At 45.0% G+C, this 24,836-nt stretch overlaps 1 protein-coding gene across 1 annotated transcript in view; it reads right to left on the reverse strand.

Annotated features, from left to right (window-relative positions):
• Nucleotides 1-24,836, reverse strand: part of KIAA1549L (KIAA1549 like) — a 263,915-nt gene that overhangs the window by 97,253 nt on the left and 141,826 nt on the right. Inside the window, exons 2-8 of the mRNA XM_081799054.1 lie at nt 19,609-19,953; nt 15,933-16,550; nt 13,783-13,898; nt 11,381-11,600; nt 10,423-10,556; nt 3,158-3,320; nt 1,134-1,193 (exon numbers count right to left, since the gene is read on the reverse strand). Of these exons, the coding sequence (XP_081655180.1) occupies nt 1,134-1,193; nt 3,158-3,320; nt 10,423-10,556; nt 11,381-11,600; nt 13,783-13,898; nt 15,933-16,550; nt 19,609-19,953 (1,656 nt within the window). The remainder of the gene's footprint in view (nt 1-1,133; nt 1,194-3,157; nt 3,321-10,422; nt 10,557-11,380; nt 11,601-13,782; nt 13,899-15,932; nt 16,551-19,608; nt 19,954-24,836) is intronic.

Raw genomic sequence — 24,836 nt, forward strand, 5'->3', positions numbered from 1 at the left:
TTCCTCCCTCTTTGTTATGCTCTGAATTGTGTCCTCCCAAAATTCATATGTTCAAGTCCTAACCCCCCCACCCTGTACCTCAGAATGGGACTGTATTTGGAGACGAAGCCCTAAAAGAGGTGATTAGGGCAAAATAAGGTCATAACGGGTGGGCCCTAATCCAACATGCTGGGTGTCCTTATAAGAAGAGAAGGGGACACACACACACACACACACACAGAGGGAAGACATAAAGGAAAGATGGTCATCTACAAGCCAAGGAGAGAGGCCTCAGAAGAAATCAACCTTGCTGACACTTTGATGTCAGACCTCCAGCCTCTAGAATTATGAGAAAATAAACTCCTGCTGCTGAAGCCCCAAAAGTCTGAGGTACTTTGTTATGGCAGCCCCACCAAGCTAATACCCTCCCCTGCCCCCCTCCACAGACAGCTGGGCTGGTCACTTCTCCCACAAACATCTGTCTTCTCTCTTTGCTCACAACCCTTGCTTCTGTAAGATTTCCAGAGCAACTGTCTGGCTTTGGAAAAACACAAACAAGAACTTTCTTTTGCTGTTTCATAAAGCTCAGCTGGGAAATGTCAAGGAAAAAAAGAAAATGTCACCCAAACACCCTTCTACTTCCATCCGCCCTCACTGTCAGGACACGCCTGGGCTCTACCAGGATTAGTGTAGGTGTGGGGCATGTGCCAGGGGAGAGAGAAAAGTGCATGCCCAGCATTCTTCTGCCTTTCACTGGGGTTTTGTAGGGCAGTGCGGAAAGGCTTACCATCTTTAAATAAACAACCATTCCCATGGACGTCCACAGGTTACCGCCATACCTTCTGATTGGTCTACGGTTTGCAAAGAGGAGGCCAGTGGACTTTACAGTTTGCTGTTTTGAATGGTTATCTAAGATTCACCTTCAGTGGTATCTTTTCTTAGCTTACTTTACCCACTTCTGGTCCTATGGAAGTAACTCCCTGACTTATAAGACAGGACCAAGGAAAAGATGCTGATATTATCACTGAATGGCATGCAGTTTTAATTATTATAATTATAAATATTTTTTAGTTTTTGGGTCTTCTTTTGACACGCAGTTTTAAAAGAACAAACCAACCTGATAGGGGGAAAAAAGGAGTAAAATAAGAGATTACCTGTAATTACCCAATAGTCTCTAGTTGTTTCTGATATATCAAGGTTGGGATATTCCAGCGCTAAAACAAATAAGAAACACACCAAATTACTTTCACGGGTTTTAAATGCAAATATTATTAAGGAAAATGGACACATAGGTGACAAAGTATCAAACATCTAAATTCGGCTTTAACATTCTCGGGGAACTCCAGGACATACAGGCCAAAACTATCTTGCTGTTCTGAAAAGTAAAATACTCAGGAAAGGGCTAACTTTCAGATGAAGAGTTTTCTAGGGTTTGTGAATTTCTGCTCTTTCTACTTTTTTCCATCAAAAGCTTCTTAAGTGGAATGTCTTCATTCTCAAGACTCACAGCTTTCTTTGTGAAAATTACCCAACCATCACTAATGTTTTTAGGAATGATCATCTCTTGAATGGATTTTTCAAGGACTAAGTGTATTATTAGCCAAATGTTTGTGACAAACGGTCCCGTATGTCTGCAGATATAGTGACCATAAGAGTTAATTCATGGAAAGGGTTTAGCGCAGTGCCTGGCATATAGTAAGTGCTCAATAAATCTTAGTTGTAATTATTAGACTATCAAGAGGAGGGATGCCTGGGTGGCTCACTGGGTTAAGGGCTGCCTTCGGCTCAGGTCATGATCCTGGGGTCCTGGGATCGAGCCCCACGTCCGGCTCCCTGCTCAGCGGAGAGCCTGCTTCTCCCTCTCCCTCTGCCTGCCACTCTGCCTACTTGTGCTCTCTCTCTAACTCTCTGTCAAATAAATAAATAAAATCTTTAAAAAAAAAAGAATATCAAGAGGAAAGAAAATAAATTCTTCACATGCTGTCATGTGACATAATGAATGCCATCTTTCATGAGATCATCTTTTCCATAAAATACAGAGTCATCTTTCCTTACTACATGGAAATTCACAAAAACCTGCCATTAAACATTCAAAAAAAATTTCTTAGTAGCTACTGTGTGCTAGGTACATCCACACACATAATTTTATTTATTTACAGGATCAAATGTAACCACAGAAGGAAATAGAAGCAATCGTGCTAACATGTGTTTAAAAAAAAAAAACCTTGACCAGTGACCTTGAGAAATGTATTTTTTTTAAAGATTTTATTTATTTATTTGACACAAAGAGAGACACAGTGAGAGAGGGATCACAAGCAGGGGGAGCGGCAGGCAGAGGGAGAAGCAGGCTTCCCACTGAGCAGGGAGCCCGATGCGGGGTTCGATCCCAGGACCCTGGGATCACGACCTGAGCCAAAGGCAGACACTTAACGATTAAGCCATCCAGGTGCCCCGAGAAACGTATTAACAATTAAATTTAACAGCACAAATCTTGACTTCCTTTGGCTGCCAAGTAAGCGTTTGGGTACAAAATGTAGGCTGCATTGTCTTCCGAGTCTATGCCTGCTGCATGGTAATGAGGATTATGTAACTGAAGCATCAGAGGAAGGCAGGCCACAGGGCTGACTATGGGGTCTTCATCCAGTGAAGCCACGATGCTGATTGCAAATGAGTTGCATTATGATGTTTATAGCCAAGGCAAGGGCCGAAGGCCAGGAACATTTGCTGATGGCAGAAGTGGGAGAAACCATCACAACCCAGATTGCCACAAGGACAGACGCCCTATGGGGCAATTACTGTAAGTTCAAAGGCAGACTGCTTGGGTTCAAACCCCAGGTTCCATGTCTCGTTAGTTATGTACGAGTGAGCATCTTGTGAACCTCTTGGAACTTCAGTTTTCTCCTTTGTGAAGTGGGGCTCATTCTGTACTACCTTATAGGGTGCTTTGTGAGGATTCGGTGACATAAGATATATGAAGGGTAAAGGCGCCTAGCGAGTGCTTACTTCCAATGTGCAATAAACTTGTCATCAATTCAATCCCGGTTTATCACCAATTCCAGTTATTTTATGATAAAAGAGTTTTATGTGCCCAGCACAATAGGTGTTCGTTAAATGGAGAAAGGACCCCCGGGGGTAGTGGGGGAAAGGCAGCGTCCCCGTGGGGTGTGGACATACTCACGTTCGGCGATGGTGAGCGGCGGGTAGGTGAGGTAGAACCCAACCAGCTCAGCCGAGAGCTGGCGGAGGAGGCTGCTGGCGACCGTGCCGTTGAGGAAGGAGCTCCGATTGCCCACCACGTACACCAAGGTGACTGTCTGGGAGGCATTGGATGTGCTCACAATCTGAATCGACACAGGAGGAAAGGGGAGGGAGACATGCCACGTAAGATGAGGGTCTGTTTCATGGAGGCCGTGGGAGAAGTTTAAGCAGAAGTTGAGGGGAGAAATGAAAGGGAGATGAAAAAGAGCAAGGAAGAGACAAGAATAACAACACTCGTCATTTATGGATTGTTGACTGCGTGCTGGTTATCGTGCTCAGGGCGCGTGGTCTCATTCAATCCTCACCACAGCCCTGTGAGGTGTATCCAGTTAGGACTCCATTTTACAGAGGAGGAAACTGAGGCCCAGAATGATCAAGAGACTTGCCCACGATCACACAGATAATAAGTGACGTAGCCAGGATTCGAACCCAGGCAGTCTGACTTCAGGTTTCTAACAGGTGTGTGTTTCTTTTCCAGGGGCTAAATAGCCTCAGGTTACTTTTATGGTTCTGAAAATACAAAATCAAGCATCGAAATGTTACATCTATGAGGGCTCAACTGCTCAGAGAAAGCCTGAGTTAAATTCTGGGGGAATCTTTTAGTTCCTACCCAGCTGATCACCATGCTTAGGGAACAGAGTGATTAAACCTGATTCCAAAAGGAATTCAGAAATATAAAATAGCCTCTTCAGAGAGTGATTACATTTCCTGTGACCTATTAAATTCAATACAGAACATGTAAATATTACTATGAGATGGTGTGGTTTTCTTCTCGAATTTTGTCGAAGTCAAAATTCGAGAATGTAACCACAGAAGGAAATAGTTTTTTAGTCACTGGAAAATGCGGTTTTCTGGGTCAGTGTATGGGCAAAAATAGCCCACAGATGAGATGTGAAGAACAGATGCAGCAGGAAGTCATTCAATTGGGTGAGACAGTGTGGGCCTCTGTCTTGGCGTCTGCACCTCCCCCTTCCAGATTCACCTGCCACCCACCCACCCTCATTTGGTTCCACATCCCCAGAGGCAGCCCCTTGACCACCTCAGCGGGCTCCTTTCCCTCCAGCTCCAGCTAAAAGGATCTCGGGAGGATGTGGGAGAGTGGGAGGAGAGGGAGGTCCGAGAGTTGGTGTGTGTGTGGGAGCGACCGCTGGCTTCCCATAACTGTTCCGTCCCCTGGCCCTAGCAGGCCCCAAGACTTACAGCCTCGGGTACTGTACTCGCCCTGTGGTTTCCCTAGAGTCTGCCCACACTGCTGCAAAGGGCCCCTTTTATTAGACTTTCTTCAAATTACCTTCATCTGAGTGTGCCCTCTCTTCCTATAGGGAGCTGACTGAAATCCTGTTTTTCCCAGACCTGTACACGTTCAGACATAAATATCCCTGCAACTTTCCTTTGAAATGTTATTTTTAAGAAGACTGTCAAGAATAGCTTCTTCACATTATTTCCCACTTTTCCCCATAAGTGGAAGTTGCTATTTAATTCTCTACCACAGAGATTTATGATACACCGAGTCAACTCTTCTAGTCAACTCTTGCTCTCCTCTCTGAAAGTATTTTGGGAATATGGTTGAACCACAGGTATTCATGCCTCTTTCCCAGGGTACCGAAAAGAAAGGTGCTTCTTTCTGAACAATCCAAAAGACCTCTCCGTACTGCCACCTAAAAAAAATAATAACTAAGATAACTTTTCAACCATTATCTCTAGCGTGAACATTCTATTTTTTGCTTTTCAACAAAACGAAATCTCACTGGTTCCCAAAGAAGCCTACAGAACTTGCAGTATGGATACCTCTACGCATACTACATTTGATCAGGTAAATTGTAACTTTTTAAAAAAAATTGTAGCAAAATACACATAAATTTTATCCCGCGAACCATTTTAAGTATAAAGCTCATTGGCATTAAGCACATTCACAGTGCTGTGCTATCATCACCACCAATTTCCAGAACTTTTTCATCTTCCCAAACTGAAACTCCGTACCTATTAAACAACTCTCCATTTCTTCCTCTCCCCAACCCCTAAAAGCCACCATTCTACTGTGTGTCTCTATTAATTTGACAAAATTAAACACCTTTTATAAGTGGAATCCTATAGTATTTGTCCCTTTGTGACTGGCTTATTTCGCTCCGCATAATGTCCCCCAGGTTCGTCCATGTTGTAGCATGCGTCAGCATTTCCTTCCTTTTTAAAGATGAAGAACAGTCCACTGTATGTATATACCACATTTCTTAGCCATTCATCTGTGGATGGACACTGGGTTTGCTTCCACCTTTTGGCTAATGTGAATGATGCCGCTGTGAACGTGGGTGTACAAATACCTGTTCAAGTTCCTGCTTTCGATTCTTTTGGGTATATACCCAGAAGCAGAATTGCTAGATGTTTAATTTTTTAAGGAACCACTATACCGTTTTCCACAGAGCTACAACATTTGAGCTCACCAGCAGCATATAGGGTTCCAGTTCGTCCACATTCTTACCAACACTTGTTATTCTCTTTTTTAAATAATAGCCATCCTAACAGATGCGAAGTGCTTTCTCATGGTTTTGATTTGCATTTCATGATGAGTCCTATCGAGCCTCTTTTTCATGTGCTTATTGATCATCTGTAGATCTTCTTTGGAGAAATGTCTATTCAAGCTCTTTGCTCATTTCTTTATGGGGTTGTTATTATGTTTTTAAGTTGTACGGGTTCTTTATATATTCTAGATGTTAACCCCCTATCCAATATATGATCGTCAAATATTTTCTCCTGTTCTGTAGGTTGCCTTTTGATCATCAGTTGTGTCTTTTGATCCACAGAAGTGTTTAATTTTGGTGAAGTCCAATTTATCTATGTCTTCTTTTTTTTTTTTTTTTTTTTAAGATTTTATTTATTTATTTGAGAGAAAGAGAATGAGAGAGAGCACATGAAAGGGGGGAGGGTCAGAGGGAGAAGCAGACTCCCTGCCGAGCAGGGAGCCCGATGCGGGACTCGATCCCGGGACTCCAGGATCATGACCTGAGCCGAAGGCAGACGCTTAACCGACTGAGCCACCCAGGCGCCCTATCTACGTCTTCTTTTGTTGCCTATACTTTTGGTGTCATTTCCAGGAAATCATAGCCAAATTCAATACCATGAAATTTTCTCCTCTATTTTCTTCTAAGAGTCTTCTAGTTCTGGCTCTCAGGTTTAGGTCTTTGATTCACTTTGAAGTTAATTTTTGTATATGGTGTCAGATAAGGGTCCAATTTCATTCTTTTGTTTGTGGATATCCAGTTTTCCAATACCATTGGTTGAAAAGACTGTCTTTTCCCCACTCAGTGGTCTTGGCACCCTTGTCAAAAATCATTTGACCATATATGCAAAGATTTACTGTTGCGTTCTCTCTTCTGTTTCATTCGTCTATATGTCTGTCTTTATGCCAGTACCACAGGGTTCTGATTATTGTAGCTCTGTAGTAAGTTTTGAAATCAGAAAGCATGAAACCTCCAACTATGCTTTTCTTTTTCAAGACTGTTTTGGCTATTCATGGTTCTTTGAGATTCCATATGAATTCTAGGATGCATTTTTCTATCTCTGCAAAAAAAAATCACTGAGATTTTGATAGGGATTGCACAGAATCTGTAGATCGCTCTTGGCAGTACTGACGTCTTAACAAAATCAAGTCTTCCAACTCATGAGCACAGATAATCTTTTTTTTTTTTTTTTTGGTCTTCTTTAGTATTCTCATTTTTTTTTTATAGCTAAGAAAAGTGTGACCAATCTTGGTGGCTACTTAACACTAGCTTCATCAATAAGACATTCACAGGCCTGAGACCCAGGTCATTTCAGTGTTCCCTGAAAGTCATGTCCTATCCCCAGTAGAAGCAGCCCCTACAGGGGGCACTTTCCCACTACCCCTTTACTCTTAGTCTCCTGTGGCTTCTGACATTCTCTTACTTCCCACTCACTCATGCCATAATTCATTTAGCTAATTAGACCTAAAAGAGGCTGGCAGAATGGAAGGCTATTGTTTTGCCTACCCAACATCCATTCTCCTTTTTTCTATGAAGGAGATTTCCTCGGGGAAACACCTCTTCTCTCCACCTGGGTTCATGGGCTTTGTTTGGGTGGGGCTTCCCTAAGTTCTAGGAGTGGGGATAGTCAGGCCTAGTTGATTGGGACATTATATCTCCTTGGCCACAGTTACTGCTTCAGAAATGGGCACATAGTCCAAGTGGGTCCAATGAGAGTTAATCCCAGGATTTTTACTGGAAGGCCACCAAAAAAGGCACTTTGGTTCCATAAGACTGTGAGCAATAAGGATGAGACCATCCCTGGGCCTGAAGATGATACCAGCCCAGGCAAGGCCAAGAGACAAAGAGAGAACTTCTCGAAGAAATCATATAAGCACCTGAACCAAACTGGGCCTGAAGGAAATATGCTGTGAACCTTTCAGTTATAGGAGCCAATTACTTCTTTTTGCTTAAGTCTTGTGCTTGGATTCTGTCATTCACAACCAAAAAGGTCCTAATTGAGTCTACTGCAATCTAGCCCCTAATACCAATGCTATATAAGTTTAAAAAAAAGTTGCTTTTTCAATGACTTTCTGAACAAATTAAATATTTATGTGGTCCAGAAAGAATCCAAGGTGCCCCGCAAATTATACTTAATACATTAAATGGAAAGTTATTAATTACAAAACCAGGTCCTGCAACAAGCCCAGGGGGATGGTTAGCATGTAGCTACATATATGCATGATATAGGGACCTAGAGGGTTCCAAACTCCAGGCAACAAATGGGTTCTGCGCTTCCTGTCAGCCATGGCAAAAAGCAAAACAGGGTTAATGAAACAATTCGCCCAATTATCCATTCATTTCAAGACCTGCTGAAATGTTCAAGAGCATCTAAAATCTATTTAGATGCAATTTTCAAATTGTTATTGTCTTTTCCAAGGAAACTTTGTTACTTACTTTACAAAGTTTCATCGCATGGCCCACGACTATCATATAACACAGAGTGTCTTCTTCTTTTTTTTTTTTTTTAAGATTTTATTTATTTGACAGAGAGAGACACAGCGAGAGAGGGAACACAAGCAGGGGGAGTGGGAGAGGGAGAAGCAGGCTTCCCACAGAGCAGGGAGCCTGATGTGGGGCTTGATCCCAGGACCCTGGGATCACGACCCGAGCCGAAGGCAGACGCTTAACGACTGAGCCACCCAGGCGCCCCAACACAGAGTGTCTTCTTAAGGCCAAAGGCAGCTTATTTATCTTGGTGTCTCTCCCAGTGCCTGATAAACAGCAGGTGCTCAATGGGACTGTGCTTCCTGAAAACAATCAGAGTATGCTCTGCCGCCAAGCCCTAACTAGAATCATGCACCTGTGAGGATCACAAATCCAATCAGAAAGAAAACGATCTCCCACAGGGAGCTGAGTCATACTTCTTACATAAATCTTATGTTTGTGACACATTTTTAGATCTTAATCTAATATGAACCGAATCATAATGAGATACTTCCATATAGACTTTGGATAAATCTAGAAAAGGAAAGCTGCTCGTTCAAATTAAATTGTATGCTTTCTACATCATATTGGCTTTGCTGATAATTCACTTATGCTAAATGTCAATTTCAAAACCACTGGGTTTAATTGCAAAGGATTTAGTTTGGTAAAAACAGAGACATTGGGTTGTACAGTTAATCAGAGAAATTTGGATGAATATCATTAAAAAGCATCTGTCTTGGGGCGCCTGGGTGGCTCAGTCAATTGAGTGTCGGACTTTTGATCTCAGCTCAGGTGTTGATCTCAGGGTCACGTTTAAGCCCTACACTGGGCTCCATGCTGGGTGTGGAGCTTACTTAAAAGAAAAAGCATCTGTCTTTAGTGGGATGTTAGTTATATAATTGCAAAAAAGTGGGTCTGAGAAAAGCTTTTGGTGGCACGTCTACTGTAAGTCAGGAAACTGAAATATAGTATACCAGGAGTGGGATTTTCCCAGGAAAAATTCATGTGTTTGCCAAAAGTTCCATAGTATAGCATAGTGTATAAGATTATGGGCTTTGACTCAAGTCCTTGTTTCCTTCTTTACCAACCGTGTGACTTTCTGGAAGTTTCTTAGACTCCTAGTTCCGTTTTTGAAATGGTGATAATAATACTTCAGAAGGATGTCTTGAGTATTATGTAGCAAAATATTTCTACAACACCTAGCACAGTCCTGGCATATAGTGAGCCCCAAATATAAAATGTGTATATGTGGGGCGCCTGGGTGGCTCAGTTGGTTAAGCGACTGCCTTCGGCTCAGGTCATGATCCTGGAGTCCCGGGATCGAGTCCCGCATCGGGCTCCCTGCTCGGCAGGGAGCCTGCTTCTCCCTCTGACCCTTCCCCCTGTCATGTGCTCTCTGTCTCTCTCATTCTCTCCGTCTCAAATAAATAAATAAAATCTTTAAAAAAAATAAAATAAAATAAAATAAAATGTGTATATGTGTGTGTGTATGTGTGTGTGTGTGTGTGTGTGTGTGTGTGTTTAAACTAAGGTGATTGTTCATGTGGGTATCTAGAAAATAACTCAAAGCAAATCACAGGATAGGCAAATCTTGATGTGTTAGCTATTTAGAATTGACTCATTTTATGAGACATTTGATTCATTTTTATGGGACTGTATCTTATATGGTATATCTAGTTTAATTTTTAAAATAGTAAATATATTGGGGGCTCAGTCGGTTAAATGTCCGACTCTTGATTTCAGCTCAGGTCATGATCTCAGGGTCATGAGATCGAGCCCCGCGTCAGGCTCCGCAATGGGCATGGAGCCTGCTTGGGATTCTCTCTCCCTCTTCCTCTGCCCCTCCCCCTACTCGTGTGTGCCTGTGTACGCGTGTGCTCTCTCTCTCTCTAAACAAACAAACAATACAAAATAAAACAAAATAGCAAATGTATTGGGAAGGCCTGAGGAAGCTTCACATGGGAAAATAAATACAAAATCCCAAACCATAGCAGGTTATGGCAAAACAGTCATGGCCATACCGCAGACATCCTCACCAATGCTGGGACTGACTCGACTCAGGGGCCCCAGAGTGGCACCTCCTCCTGTCTACGTCACCCACCCTAAGTACAAAGTTATATTTACACAAGGCAGCTTTGAAACAGGAAACCAAGTCACTTCTTGCCAACATTCGCATTATGCTTGGCCTCTGTCAACTACACAGTTGAAGCGCCCTCCTCCTCACCTGAATTGTCAGGTTGCTTTTGGTATTCAGGACTTTCCTCTCAGCATCCTGGAAGGCCTTCTGCAGTCTCTGTTCCATCGTCTGAGCAAACTTGCAGGACTGGATATTGTCGGATTGGCTCACAAACTGCAGCACTAGAATGAGAGTAATAAATCAGCACTTGCCAAAGTTGTGTGTCTTAGTTCCTTGGACTTCACAGCAGTCATCTTATAAAACAGCATGATTTTATATCCGAGAAATCAGGCAAACAAGGACTGACAAGGTTTGGTTGTACCTTTAGAAGTGGCTCTTAAAATGATTTGTAATAGAGAAGAATTAAAAGCATGATCAAACCTGAGGTTCCCCTTAATGGAAAAGATTTTGTGATCATTTGGTTGGACTATGCAGATACCTGCTCCAAGAATGATAAAAAACAATCAAAGAGAGATCATGCCTTCTATTTCTTTGGGGGGGGAGTCAATTGACCTGTATCACTAAGTTGATCAAATCTTTCAATTTCAATGGTTTCTCCACTCCTGTGGTTTGCCAACCACCTAATCAAAATCACGAGAGAGCTTGAAAGGAAGATTCCAAGGCCTCAGCTCAGAGATTCTGATTCAGGGGCATCTGAAATGTGCTGCTCCAAAGCATAGATTTTATGGATGCTCAGCTCTTATCAGTATCCACTGGTAATACAGAAAAAAATTAAAAATACGGTGCTTGTTGCTCATAAAGTACTAATTATATAAATTGAGAAGGAAGGCTTCCGCGAAGGACTATTTCTAATAAATCCAGGGTTGGAAGGTTAGGTTTCTGTGCAGGGAGCCGGGACAGTTGATTAGCAGGGCCCTTTGAGGAAGGCACACAGGACTTTAAGAGATGATAAAGCAGCTAGCACCGAAGTGTTTAAATAGGTGTCCTCTTGATACAGCCCCCAATCCCGGAATGGACAGGAATCCTTTCCTTCTGAGGTACTTGCCTGTTCTCAGCTGGAAGTAGCCTGCAGGCTGGGGGTTCCACGGGGAGGCAAGGACTGCCACCGACTGCAAGTTTGGGGTATGTTGCTTCAGATCTGCAGTGACGTTGCTGACCCCATAAACACCCAGCATTTCAATCACTACAGCAGGCAAGTACACCAGCCTCCCTTTGGTAGCATAATAACCAACAGTGACGTTATGAGAATGTTCCAGAATGTCCACCTACAAAACAAACAGAGCCACAGAACTCAGTGTTTATTTCCACAGTACTTTAAGTTTTTCTTGGTATTTCTTAGGACCACAACTGTTATTTAGCAGGGCTGGGGAATAAGATGTTCTCACTCAGCAAACATTCTAATAATCCGATAAACCATATGTGGATTGGCAAGTCTCAAAATACCAGAATACAACAAAATACAATTTATTTCCAACTTCCATGGAATCGCATTAAATCTGTGGGGGTTTCCTTGATTCCTTAAATGCCTCAGGATAATCCTGTGAGCACCAACGGTCACCCAAGAAGGCAGAGAGGAGATGGCAGGCAAAAGAGATTTCCAGAGATGAAATGCTGGGAAAGACAGCTTTATTATAGCTCTCATTATTTATGAAAATTAAAAGGCAGAGATAATAGATGAAGTGGGGGCTTCTTCAGGACAGGGATTAGGTAGTAAATGAGGTAAATTCCTCTTTCTAAAAGCTAAGAGAAGAACTGTTCAGACTTCACTCCATTCCTGGCTTGTAAGTTGGTTCAAGACTGAGGTGGGGATGGGGATGAGCCATGGAGAGTCTCTCTTAAAACTGAGTCTTAAGAGACACTGATGCACTGACTTCTTTCTGACCCAACTGGAAGATTTTGAGGCTTTAGATTTTATTCTTATTTTATTTTGCTTTCTTAGTGTTTTTTTTAAAAAGATTTATTTCTTTATTTAAGAGAAAGTGATTAAGAAAGTGGCTAAGAAAGTGACTCCCACTCCAATCCTAATGACGTTCAGGAGCAAGTCTCAGTTTGGGGATTATTTTTATTTTTAGTACCTCTCTAATGCTCGCTAATCATATTTTTAAACAAAAAGACCCCAGGGACATCAGCTTTAGAGCCTTCCTCAAGCAACAATATTTAGCTTGAATTTACCAAGTCATTACCATTATTCTCATTTTTATGATTACCTTTTATTTGTGGCAAATGATCCTGATTTCCACTCATGGCAGTACTATCAAACATCCTTTCAAAAGTTTTTAAAAATGGGCTGATTTTTAAAAATGAATTCATAACTAATTGTCACAGTGGTCTGCGATGATATGCAGAAAAGGTGAACACTGAAGGTAGTTTGCAAACAACCGAAGTTTGGTGAAAATTACATGTCAGATGACCAAATACAAATACTCACATTTTCAACTTTCAAGTAAAGTTTCTGGTACAGAAACCACAGATGCTTTTCACGAAATGCATTTCTTTTTTTTTTTTTTTTTCCTCTCAGAATTATATAAAAGGGATTGACAGGGGCACCTGGGTGGCTCAGTCCGTTGAGCATCTGACTCTTGGTTTCAGCTCAGGTCATGACCTCAGGGTCATGGTATTGAGCCCTGTGTCGAAGTCCATGCTCAGCTAAGAGTCTGCTTGAGATTCTCTCCCTCTCCCTCTGCTCCTCCCCACCCCCCCCCAAAAAAAGAGATTGACAATGACCAATAAACTATGTACCAAACCTCATTCCTAGTCCTTGGTGTGGTCATGGAGACCACGAAGCTGAATGCAGCTGCAGGACAAGCCTCAAAGGAAAAGAGCCAGAGCAGTATTTTTAAAGTGGTGAAAACGGTTGTCCACCAACTGCCAATCACATTTAGGGCTTTAAAACTTGGCATCAATCCCAAAGAGTGCAAAGCAAGGCTTCCATCGCTTGGATATGCCATGGAAATCAGTTGGCAGTTGTTAAATAGTACTTGGCATTAAAGTGCTTGGGGGAAAAATGCTTATTTCCCTGTCTGCTGCTGGCTATTGAAGCAAAGTTGGACTCAATTTACAATAATTTTTAAATGTCCAGAAATAAATCATTATTTACAATGCTGAGGAAGATAAAGGTTTGAAAAGCAATGGACAGTTTCTTGAGAATTACACTAACAATATTAAATACTTTCCCTAAACAATAGGATAATAGGACAATTTAAAACAGTATATCTGGGCTTGAAAAAATAACAGATATAAGGCAATTAACTTCCATTTTTCCATCTCAAAATTTGACCTTTTTCTCCCCAGTCACCACACATTAGCTGTTTGCCGAAATGAAGAAACATGCTACTTCTGACAAGTCCGGTTACGGTACCCAGGGAGGAGGAAAACAATCTAAACAAACTCTGGGCCCAAGAGGAGGATGTGGACAGCTTAGTCTAATTACAAAAGCGAGGGGCTTACGTGAGCTGAGACGTCATTCTGATGGAAAGCCTTCCGTAATGCCTGCGTGAGCCCTTTGGCTACACTGAATTTCAAGGTTTCACCGATCTGCGCTCTCCTCTGGGTCAGAAAGAGAACTGTGGGACCAAGCAGAAGCACGGTAGTCAGGGTAAGGCAGCAGACCCCCTCATTACTGAGCTCCCCTCTCCTCTCCACCCTCCACCTCCTGCCAAGTTCTGAATAGAGCTGGTGAGCGCAGGTCCAACCAATGGGGGCAGTAGGCTGCGGTAGTAGCTCTGTTGGTCCCACTCAAGTACCGGGAAGGGAGGCCCTCGTATTTGTGTGACCCTAGAGGAGAGAGAGCTAATACGCTGGCTGCACTTCATTTCTGACCAACGCTGCCTTCGACTTTGAAAACTGGGTTCAGCGGTGCCTGGTCCTAATGGGTCTGCAAGAAAATGCATGCAAGAAAATTCCTGCAACAGCGTTTCCTGTCAGCCTGCTGACGTGCACGCCCTGAGTGAGGTCCTGCAGCCTAAAACAGCCCTGAATCGGGAAGGGGCAGCACCACACCCCACAAGATGGACAGAGAGCGGGATGGAGACCCGGGGTGGACAATAGGCACCTGTGATTAAAGGTGACAGGCACTATTTGAAGGGAAGCCTCCGATGCTGTCGAAGGCCTTAGGAGGAACGTCCAGCCCGGACTTGGGCAAGGGGGTGGGGTTCAAGGAAGGTTTCCTGAAGTTTCTGCTGAGTCCTGAAGGATAATAGGGAATGAGCAGGCCAAGGGGAGAGGGACCGCCCCACCCTGCTCCCAGCAGAGAGAAGACCAAGTGCAAAGGCACAAAGCGAAGCCTCTCAGTATACATGTTTAGGCTTGGTCCTGCGGGCAACAGGAAGTGAAAGGTTTTAAGCAAAGGCATAAATTTTACAGAGTTCCATTGCCTGCAGACTGGAGAACAGATTGGAGGGGGGGGCGGCTAGTCAAAGGCAGAGAGATAAATTTGGTTTTTGTTGCAGAAATTGAGGTGGGTGATGACAGGGTGAACCAGGGAAGGGGCAGTGGGGGGTGGAGAGAAGGGGTATTCAGGGAGTTAGAACTGAAGGGCCCCCGTGGTTGACCAGGTGTGGCTGGGGTGACAGGGGGTGATAGAGAATAGGGGGAGAATGTTCCAGACTTCTGCACCTAGGTGTTGGGGTGGCCTGCCTCTCAGAGGAGGAGGAATGGAAAACCAGATGGTATAATTTCTTGAGAAATAGAAAGCAATACTGTACTTCCTGCTATGCCTAGTTTCACAATTTCCCATTTTAGAATAGGGTACATCTCAAGATATAATTTCATTTAATCCTTTGTGGGGTGAAGAGGAAGGCGGGACTCGAGCATTCAGCATTGGCATGCTCTTTCAAATAATGTGTCTAATGCTTTTTATAGCAAACACTACCACACTGTTAAAAGCAGCCTGGGCCTTCCTGCCCTGCTTGGCTGCAACTGGGAGGTGGGGGCTCGAGATAGCAGTCACCACCCAACTTTCTCAAGGCCTCCTTTTCAACATCAAAAGAAATCCTGGGCACCCTCATCATGCAGCTGTACTTTTATTATCCGCTGGCTGAAAAAATACATAACAAAAGCCTTTCTGGGGGCGCCTGGGTGGCTCAGTCGGTTGAATTCTGTAGTGCTTCCAAGATTTGATATTTTACTAACCACTTCATTCATTCATGTGAGACATCCCTGATTTGTTCTACAGGCAAGACTTGCTACACGTTCATCTTCTCAGGCCCCCTGGCAGAAATGGTTTCCCCAGGGGGCCTCTGATATCAGGACTGATCCCGGGACTAGATTCCGTTCCACACAAAGCTCCCCCTCTCCTCTGTCACTTATGATAAGGACCAGGGGTTGTCAACCTCAGCACTGTGACATTTGGGGCTGGATTATCCTTTGCTGTAGGACCGTCCTGTGCCCTGTGGGGTTTAGCAGCATCCTGGTCTCTGTCTCATTACATGCCAGTAGCACTCCCCCTACCCTCCAAGTCACAGACACCCCAAAACGTCTCCAGACATGGCCACAAATGCCGTCTGGGGGGAGAAGGAGCAAAACTGTCCCGGGTTAAGACCCACTCATCTCAAAGAAATCAAATACTTCTGCTACATAATTCTGCTGCTTTCTCTCACCTGTCTTCACCAGGAGCTTACTGGACATCTGACACTCCAGGTTGGATGCCATTTTGCCGGTGGTGACCCCGGCAGTCGACGCACCGGGAAGAGCGGCGTCTGTATTTCCTGCTAGTGCAGGTGGCATGCGGGTGGCCCTCACTGGGGCGGTGACGGACGTCAAGGCTGCTGTGCTGGTCAGCGGGCGTGCGGTGGATGCCCTGGGCATGTCCGGGTTGGTGGGCTTTGGGAGGCCCGTGTGCATGGCTTGTGGTTTCCTGGGGAGGTGTGTTGTGGACAGCAGGCCCAAGGCAGTGCCTGGGTTGCCTTGCATGGCTGTGTGAGCACTCACGGTGTGTGCTGTTCTTGCAAACATGTAGGTTGGTGTGAATGAGAAGGCCGGATGCACCGCCCCCGCTGTCGTCTTTGGGCCAGGCGCTGCGCTGTTTGTGGCATTTTTAGCTAGGGCAGTGGTCCAACTGCTCTTGACTAATCCCGAGGCCACGGCTGCCGGGCTGCTGCCGGGGCCCTTGGCGACCAGGGCTGCAGACAGCGCCTGTGGACTTGATTTCCCCAGGGATGACGTGGCTACTGCCGTTGCTGCTGTCGGTTCCGCCCTGGACGACACTGAGGGTTCTGCTGCAAAGAGAAAAAAAGCAAAGTCTGTCACTTGTGGTGGTGACGGATGGATGTAACTTACGGGTCTGCTGGCGTGAAAAGTCTCTGTGCTCTGGAATTTAGGCAAAACAGCTCTAGGTTCATTAAGTCAGCTACCCACAGTGAGGATGCCACTTACAGAAACCTGTGGTTGGCAAGAAGGACATTTAAATTCTGAATACAGATCTTCCTTGCCTTACGATGGGGTTATGTCCTAATGAACCCATCGTAAGTTGAAAATATCATAAATCAAAAATGCATGTAATACACCTAACCTACCAAACACCATAGCTTAGCCTGGCCCACCTTCACCGTGCTCACAATACTTCCCTTAGCCTACAGTTGGGCAAAATCGTCTGACACAAGCCGATTTTATAATAAAGTGTTGAGTATCTCATGTAATTTGTGGAATACCGTACTGAAAGTGAAGGAATAGTTGTGTGGGTACAGGAGGGTTGTAATTGTATCATTGTCGACCCTCGTGATCGCGAGGCCGACTGGGAGCTGTGACTCGCTGCCCTGCCCAGCGTCACCAGAGAGGATCACACTCATCGCTAGCCCGGGAAAAGATCCAAGTTCAAAATTCAAAGTAGGATTTCAACTGAATGCCTATCACTTTCACGCCGTTATAAGCTGAAAAATTGTAAGTCGAACCACTGTAAGTTGGAGACTGACTGTACTTTCAAAAAACTCAAGTCAGCAGAGGATCGAGGACATAGCTCTCTGGGGTTGCTAACTCGTTCATCATCCTCAAAGTGTGTTTCTGCTCCTTCTAAGCAAAGCTGGGTATCTGTGTTGAACTTGAAGATCCTTTGTCCACAGAAGGAGTCATACCTGTTTTGGAGGTACCGAAAACAAACTACCTGTATGAGTGGCTGTCCATTTGTCGGGGCCCTGAGAAGCCAGCCGCACTTTGGACAGGGTCCTGAATCCGGCCCTGGTCGATAGAGGAGGAGATTCAGCCATAGTGTGATATCTCAAGAGACTCTGGAATGGTGGAGAAGCGCTTATCACAGGAGATGGAGAGATGTCACTGGAAATGGAGAGACTCGTATCCCTCCCATCTGAAAGCACTTCGTGCAAGCCGGCTGTGGAAGTCAGCCTTGGAGAAGCTGGAGAAAGAGCACGTGTTGGATGCACAGGCAGCTGCAGGTGGGGACGAGACGCAGCATGTTGGCTTGCAGATGGGTACTCTCCAACCTCAGCTGTTTGGAAGTCTCTGGAATGGTTACCAGTTATGGACACAAAGTCTGTATGGTTTCCAACCATGGTAACCTCTGACTGTTGAATGGGCTGGTTGGGGCTTGTACGAAGGACTGGAAGCTGAATGTTAAAGCCTTCTGCAGTCACTAAATGCCCAGCAGTAGCTCTGAAATCTGAAGATTTTATTGTACTGGCAGCTCAAGTTGAACCACTGGGAGGAGGAGTTGAAGCTGAATGAATTTCCCAACTGCTGGAGTTAATTGTGTGCCCATTTAAATCATAATTTGTTTGCTGCAGCAAGCCAGATATCATTGGCTCTATGGAGAGGGATCCAGTTTCTGTGGGAAGAGAACTCCAGAAAACATCTGTGGTTGCTGGCTTTTTCACATGTCTCATTGTCGAGAAATCATAGACCTCAGCGGAGGAGGGAAATGCTGTCACCTGCTGGGAAGTTGAGACTGGCGACTCAGAGTGGTCTACCACAGCTGCATGAGCCTCTGGGTTGATGTTGGACGAGCTGGGGGATGGGGAAATAGTCTGGGTGCTTCGTATGGAGGGCATGGAAGGGAGAGCTAATTCTGTAGGGAGGTTTGTTCTTAGTGTTGTAATGAAAAAAGATGAAATATGATCAGTGCTGGAATCAGAGGTGAACCCATTTACAGTGTGAAGATTTGGAATCTCTTTACTTGGAAGGGTCTGGAGAGCAACTGTCAAATTTGCCTTTTCGTTTTTCTTTAAAACAGTTTTCACGCTCTTTTCTTCCCACAGGGGAAAGACCCAAGTCGTGGAAAGAAGATCGGGGGATTTGCTTGAGAGGGGGAGGTCTGTAGCCATAGCAGGAGGGGCTCAGTCGGTGCCCTCCTCTTGAGGAGTTGGCATTTGGGGCGCCGTGGATGGGGAGGCATGAATCTGTAGCAGCTGGGGGAAAGTGGGAGCTGAGGGAAAGGCTGCTGCTGTGCTTTTCCATGCCCCAGGAAGGACGGCTTGCCCTCTGCTGGCAGTGGGGAGAGGCAGAGGAGAAGGCACCAATGAAGAAGCCGTGTGTTCTGCCGAAAGGATGGGCCCTTCGGAATTCTCTGGAGCTGCTGACAAATGCCGTGGGTGAGTGGAGTCATTTGTGGTAGCAGGGGCTAGCTTTCTGCTGGTCGTTTCCACTGCCACTGATTCTGCAGTCTGGAAAAGTGAAGACACAGCCTCCTGGGTCCCTGCTGCCGCGGCTGCACTCTTAGCAGTAGGCAAAGACACCCCACTGTGCACTCCTTCAGCCAGCCCAGCTTCGACGGGGTGGGTGGATGTGGGACTTGAAGCCACTTCCTACACTGACCATGAGGGAGGTCCATCTGGAAGCCAAGGAAGACTTCCAGGCACCAGGGGAGGGAGAGGCAGATGGGCCAGTTCTGCCACGGAGCTCAAAATTCAGGTGTGGGGGAGCCCGCAGAGTGAGGACCGGCTGTGGGGCGCAGCTCGGGCCGCTGCACTGCTGAGGATCCAGAAAAACCTAGATGAGGGATGCCTATCAAATCCTGGGCACTTTTGGACCGAGTGTGGTTCATTTCACCAGCAAATGGGCTTGGGGAATTAGCTATGCTCTGACTTGAAGAGGAGACAGGTGGAGCTGTTTGGGGGAAGAAAGGCACTTGGGTGGGTCCTTCGGCTCGTTTAGAAAAGACGATGGAATGAGGTGAGTCAGGAGGCAATGAAGAGGATGAAGGCGGAGGGAAAAATGGGAGCATGTCTGATCTTGGGGAATGTTGTGTTGAAATGGAAGGAGTCCCTACCCATACTGGCTGAGATGGGGTCGTGGACAATGAGGGGAGCATGCTGGTGTGAGGCAAACCTGACACGGAGGTTGTGTCTTTTCCCCCTTGAGGTCTCGGCTGGACCACAGACTCCGTGGAATCCTTGGAAGGCTCGAGGGAGGTGCTATGGCCACTTCCTTGGTAAGGGGTGGAAGAGAAGTCCCCGTGAGCCCTAGCTCTGCGGTGTGTCTTGGGAGGAGGTGTTCGGGGGAACTGCAGCACGCTCGTGTTGTCAGGGGACGGTCCCAGCACATTCTGGATTCTGCCCACTGCCGAGGAAGACTGGACTTCAGAGAAAGGCCATGTTGGTGCAATCGGTAACACTTTCCCATGAGGAAATGACTCCGGGGTTGGGCTGACTGTTATCTGTAGATTGTCTATTCCTGTGAAACAAAATACCACACGATCAGGCATCAGCTGGTCATCAAGTGCCTGCAGTGGAAGGTCCTGGAGAGAAGGGGTGGGCAAGGCAGACACTGCTCCCATCTCACAGAGCTGCCGCCCTAGCACAGAAGACTCATTAACCGTATTCAGACAATGACGTAATTGCACAGATGCAAATGCTGAGCTACCCTACAGGGCAGGTATGTGAGCAACAGTCTCTGATGAAGTGATATTTGAGCAAAGATGCAGAAGATACCTGTGTATCTTAAATCTTTTTTTCTGTACCACCTACAAGGGTTGGACTGTAAAACTCACAACCTAGAAAATCGAAGATCAACGTGACTACCTGCCGTGGCCAATGACACCAAAATAAACCTCATGCAAGAAACCCAAAATGCAAAATGAAAGGACAGTGTATCTGGATGCAAATGTGTTTTTAGGACCCTGAGTCCTCTCCAGCCAAATAACTGAGGTTGTCTATGCTTGGAAAGATGGCCCCAGTGACATCTTTCTCTCTCTGAAAGATAAACTATGCACATCCAACGAGGACTGGAGAAACCTCACAAGACCCAGTGTCACTGCAAGCACCTACAGAGAAATCAGACTGTCAGCACCAACATTTCCTGTGCAAAGCTGCAGGCAGAAAGGAAAGAAGAGAAAGGCACAAAATGGTGAGCTCCACAGGAAAGGAGGCAAGAACATAACTGAGCAGAAAGCTGGAAATTTCACGCTCGGGAAGAGAAACAATCCTGCTTGATGATTCTCTGGTCCCCTTTCCATGGTTCTGCAGTGTTGATGGCGTTCATGACCCCAGTAAGTGCCCTTAAGTCATATTTTAAATTAAAAGTAAAAAAGAAAAGGTACTTCTAGAGCTTTCTCCATTACTACCTAAAAATGTTAGAACAATCTGACAGAAATAAGCCAAGGAGAACTGAAGTTAGAAAATCTGGTTTGAAGTGGAGTGGGGTGGGGAGGTGAAGATGGGTGATGTACAGGAGCAAATCTGTGTTTTAGAACAAGCATTCTGGTTATGGAGTGAAGAACAGAACAGACTGGAAAGGGGTGGGAGTGGATGACAGGAGAGACCAGAAGGAATCCCTCTGCCCCCACAGTGGTCCAAGCATGGGATGACTGGAAAGTTGTTTGAAGGAATTGAGCTATGGTAGAGGACCGAAATAGATCATCCTCTATGACCCCTTTCAATTCTCAGATAATCTAGTCCTTTAAATATATTTGTGTTTGTATATGTGTGTGTGTGTGTGTGTGTGTGTTTAATGGCTGCAATTTCTCCTATATGCCTCTCATTAAGAGGTGAGGTCTATGTCCCCTCCACCTGGAGCCGAGTGGGCTTGAGACCATTCAGCCAATTTCAGTGTGGCAGAAGCAATGCCATGTGGCTTCCAAGGCTACCATCACAAAAGGCCAGGCAGCTTCCACTTGGCCTCTTGGAAGGCTTGCTCTCCATATACTCCCTTGCTCTCCCTCCTGGAGCCACCACCACTCGTGAGCAGCCCAAGCCACATGGAGAGGCCATGTATAAGTACTCCAGTCCCAGCTGAGCCAAGACTCCCAGTCATCCCTGTCCATGTGAATGAAGAAGCCTGCAGGGAATTCTAGTCCCTAACCATTCAAGTCACCCTGGCTGTTTCAGTCTTCCCTCCTGAGTCCCCAAGAATCATGAAGCAGAGACAAGCCTTCTTCACTGTGCTCTGTCTGGATTCCTGAAACCATGAGCATTATAAAATGGTTGCTATTTTACCACACTAAGCTAGGGGTGCTTTGCTATGCAGCAATAATAACTGAAACAATACAGGATTGTGTCCCTCACTTCTGGGAAATGAATCTCTATAGCTTTAATGAGATTCTCAAAAGGATTCAGAAGACAAAACACAGCTAAGAACTCTTCATTTCAATGAAAATTACTTCTGCTTTATACACGAGATTTTAAAATTATGTCGATGCTAATAAATAAAATATATTTGTATTAATTGACCTAACATGGTAAGGGTAGAAAAAATCTTGAGGGGGAAATGAGAGGTAATTTATTAAGAAGAGAGAAGTAAATTAAGAGAAGTAGGACAAAACCAAATTACAGAAAGCTTAAAACACTCAAAAAAAGGTAGTGAAGTAGAAGTGTGATACAGGTTGCATATAGGAGTGCGTTTGACACACTCTACAGGATTCCCATGATCCCTGTCTCCTGGCGGTCATGTCTTTGCGTGACCCCTCTTCTTGAGTATGAGCAAGACCTGTGACTTGCTTCTAACCAATAGAATATGGCAAAGGTGATGGGATATTACACTTGTGTTTATATCATCTAAGACTCAGTCTTGCTAGTAGACTTGCTGTCCTTGATGGCCTGATGAAATAAGAGGCCATACTAGGAAAGTCCATGTGGCAAAGGGCTGTAGGTAGCTTCTAGAACTGCAGGCCATCTCCAGGAACTATGAGCAGCCTCTCAGAGGTGAGGCTGGTTTCCCACTGACAGCCAGCAAGAAGCTAGGGCCTTCGATATGGAAGCCACAAGGAAATGAATTCTGCCAACAACCTGAGTGAACTTGGAAGTAGATCCTTCCCCAGCCAAGCTTCCAGATGAGAACACAGCCCAGCTGACAAGACAACTGCAGCCTTGTAACAGACCTTGTGCACAGGACCGGAAGAAGCTGTGCCCATGGAAACTGGGAAATCATAAGTGTATGTTATTTTGAGCCAGAAGTTTGTGGTAATCTGTTATGCAGCAACAGAAAATTAATAGAGGTAGGAAGTAAGGAGCTGTGGAAGGTTATATGGTGAATGGGAGTGTAGGAAGAAGAGATGGAGCATGAGGTACCATGACTGGAGAGTAGCATAAAGGATGGTGAGAAGTTGCCATCAAGACAGTAAAAAAGAAGCCCAAGTTAATGTTTGTTTGGAATATCACAGAGAAGCTGTGAAACAACAATTCTCACATAGTACCTGGGACTCAGAGGAAGTTATCTGAAGAGAACACTGGGCTTTGCAAGAGCAGAAACAAACTGAGGGTTCTAGAGGGGAGAGGGGTGGGGGGATGGGTTAGCCCGGTGATGGGTATTAAGGAGGGCACGTATTGCATGGAGCACTGGGTGTTATACAGAAACAACGAATCAAAAACTAATGATGTAATGTATGGTGACTAACATAACATAATAAAATAAAATTAAAAAAAAAAAAGAGCAGAAAAAGCCACACCAGAAACAGCAGCAGACACATTGGAATGTTGCTATGAAACAGGTTGTACTCTTCGGTTTAAATCCCATTTTTCAAAGAAAAAAAGAAGCCACACCATTCTAATCAAATTACTGAATTCTTTTCTTCTCAGTGTAATCTGAGTCTCCAATCCACCCCCTTCTCCAGTCCAAAACCCCTAACTCCCTTCTACTTACAATAACATGAACTATTCTTTGCGGACAAATATGGTTAACAGTCTTTAAAAAAAAAAATGCACAGAATGCAATGATATAGCCTACATACTAGAGGGGAAGACGACAGGCAATGGTATTTTCCTGCATAAGCCCCTAACCGGCTATCCTTTCTGAACGTTAAAAATATCACTCATTCTTTAAAAACCCCACAAAAACACAAAAACAGAAACAAAAACCAAATATCATTCATTCTAGGGACAAGCCAACAATTACCTGTGTTTGGACAGTGTGTCCCCACACCAAGGGACTGGTAATCTAAAGAATTTTAAAAGGAAGTAGCTTAAATGGTAAGAGATTTAAGGAGGTTCTGGATAAAGAAAGATGGGGAGCAGAGATGGATTTATGTTGGAAATAACTTGCTTATCGAGTTTGCATAGAGTCCCATCAGGGCTAAATTTATCCTTGAACTGAAGTTCATTAACTAATGAAATATAAAACAGGTTAGGAAGTACTTGGCCAGGTTTGGAAGCAGAATGTCAGAAATGGCGAGAACTGCCTCCCTAGTCTCCCCAGACCTCAAGCCCCCGCTGGTAACACCCAGATGCATAACGAAAATGATGGGTTGTTCGGGGCTCAGTCTTCCCAAAGCCCTCCGCGCTGCTAGCGCATCTTTCCCAGTACTTGCCCGTAACACCGGACCTGGGCTCCAGGCCTGCTGTGCTCAAAGTATTCCCGCTGCATGGCCTACAAACCTGAACCTCACAAAAGCCCACACGTACATCAGGCTCCTCTGCTGCTTTTTCTCTGCTCTGAACCTCTCTTCAGTCCCTAGGACTGTGTCAGTCCCCTGTTCATGGCTGTTTTCACTCCAGACCCCAGCAGAGATCCTCCTTTCCAAAGCATCAGAGTCTCCTTAAGAAATATTCTCCGCGCAAGATCAAAGGGCCTCCCAACGCTGCCCTGGATGGCTTCCTGGTTTCCTCAAACTACTCCTGTAATGTGGCCATAGTCATAGTCCTTTCCCACTCAGCGCTTCCCTCCTTGGCCTGCTGGAGACACCAAGGAGAGGGAGGCCTTCCCACAGCCAGCCTGGGACCCATTTCCAACCACGGTCATGAAGCCATCCACTTTGTCCCATTCACTGCCCACCAGCAGGTTTTCTTAATTGCAACACTTTAAGAAAAGCAAACCTGGTCAACAGCAGCTCTTGAATGTAAGAAACTAAGACAACCAGTTAATAAACAAGTATCCCAAACCCCTCCTCCTTGTATGTCAGAGAAAAATATCTGCAGCTTTCTATCAGGCCTCAGAGTCAGACTGCCTGGATTCAAATCCCACTCCTCCATTTGCTAGCTGTGTGACCCTGGACAAGTTACTTAACCTCTCTGTGCCTCTCCCTCATTTGTAAAATGGGGATTATTCCAGTACCTACCTCATGGTACCTACATTACCACGAAATTGTTTTAAGTATTAAAATGAGGTGATACAGGGGTGCCTGGGTG

The sequence above is a fragment of the Leptonychotes weddellii genome, chromosome 11 (assembly GCF_054177405.1).
Source record: "Leptonychotes weddellii isolate Sample4059 chromosome 11, ASM5417740v2, whole genome shotgun sequence".
Lineage (NCBI taxonomy): Eukaryota > Metazoa > Chordata > Mammalia > Carnivora > Phocidae > Leptonychotes > Leptonychotes weddellii.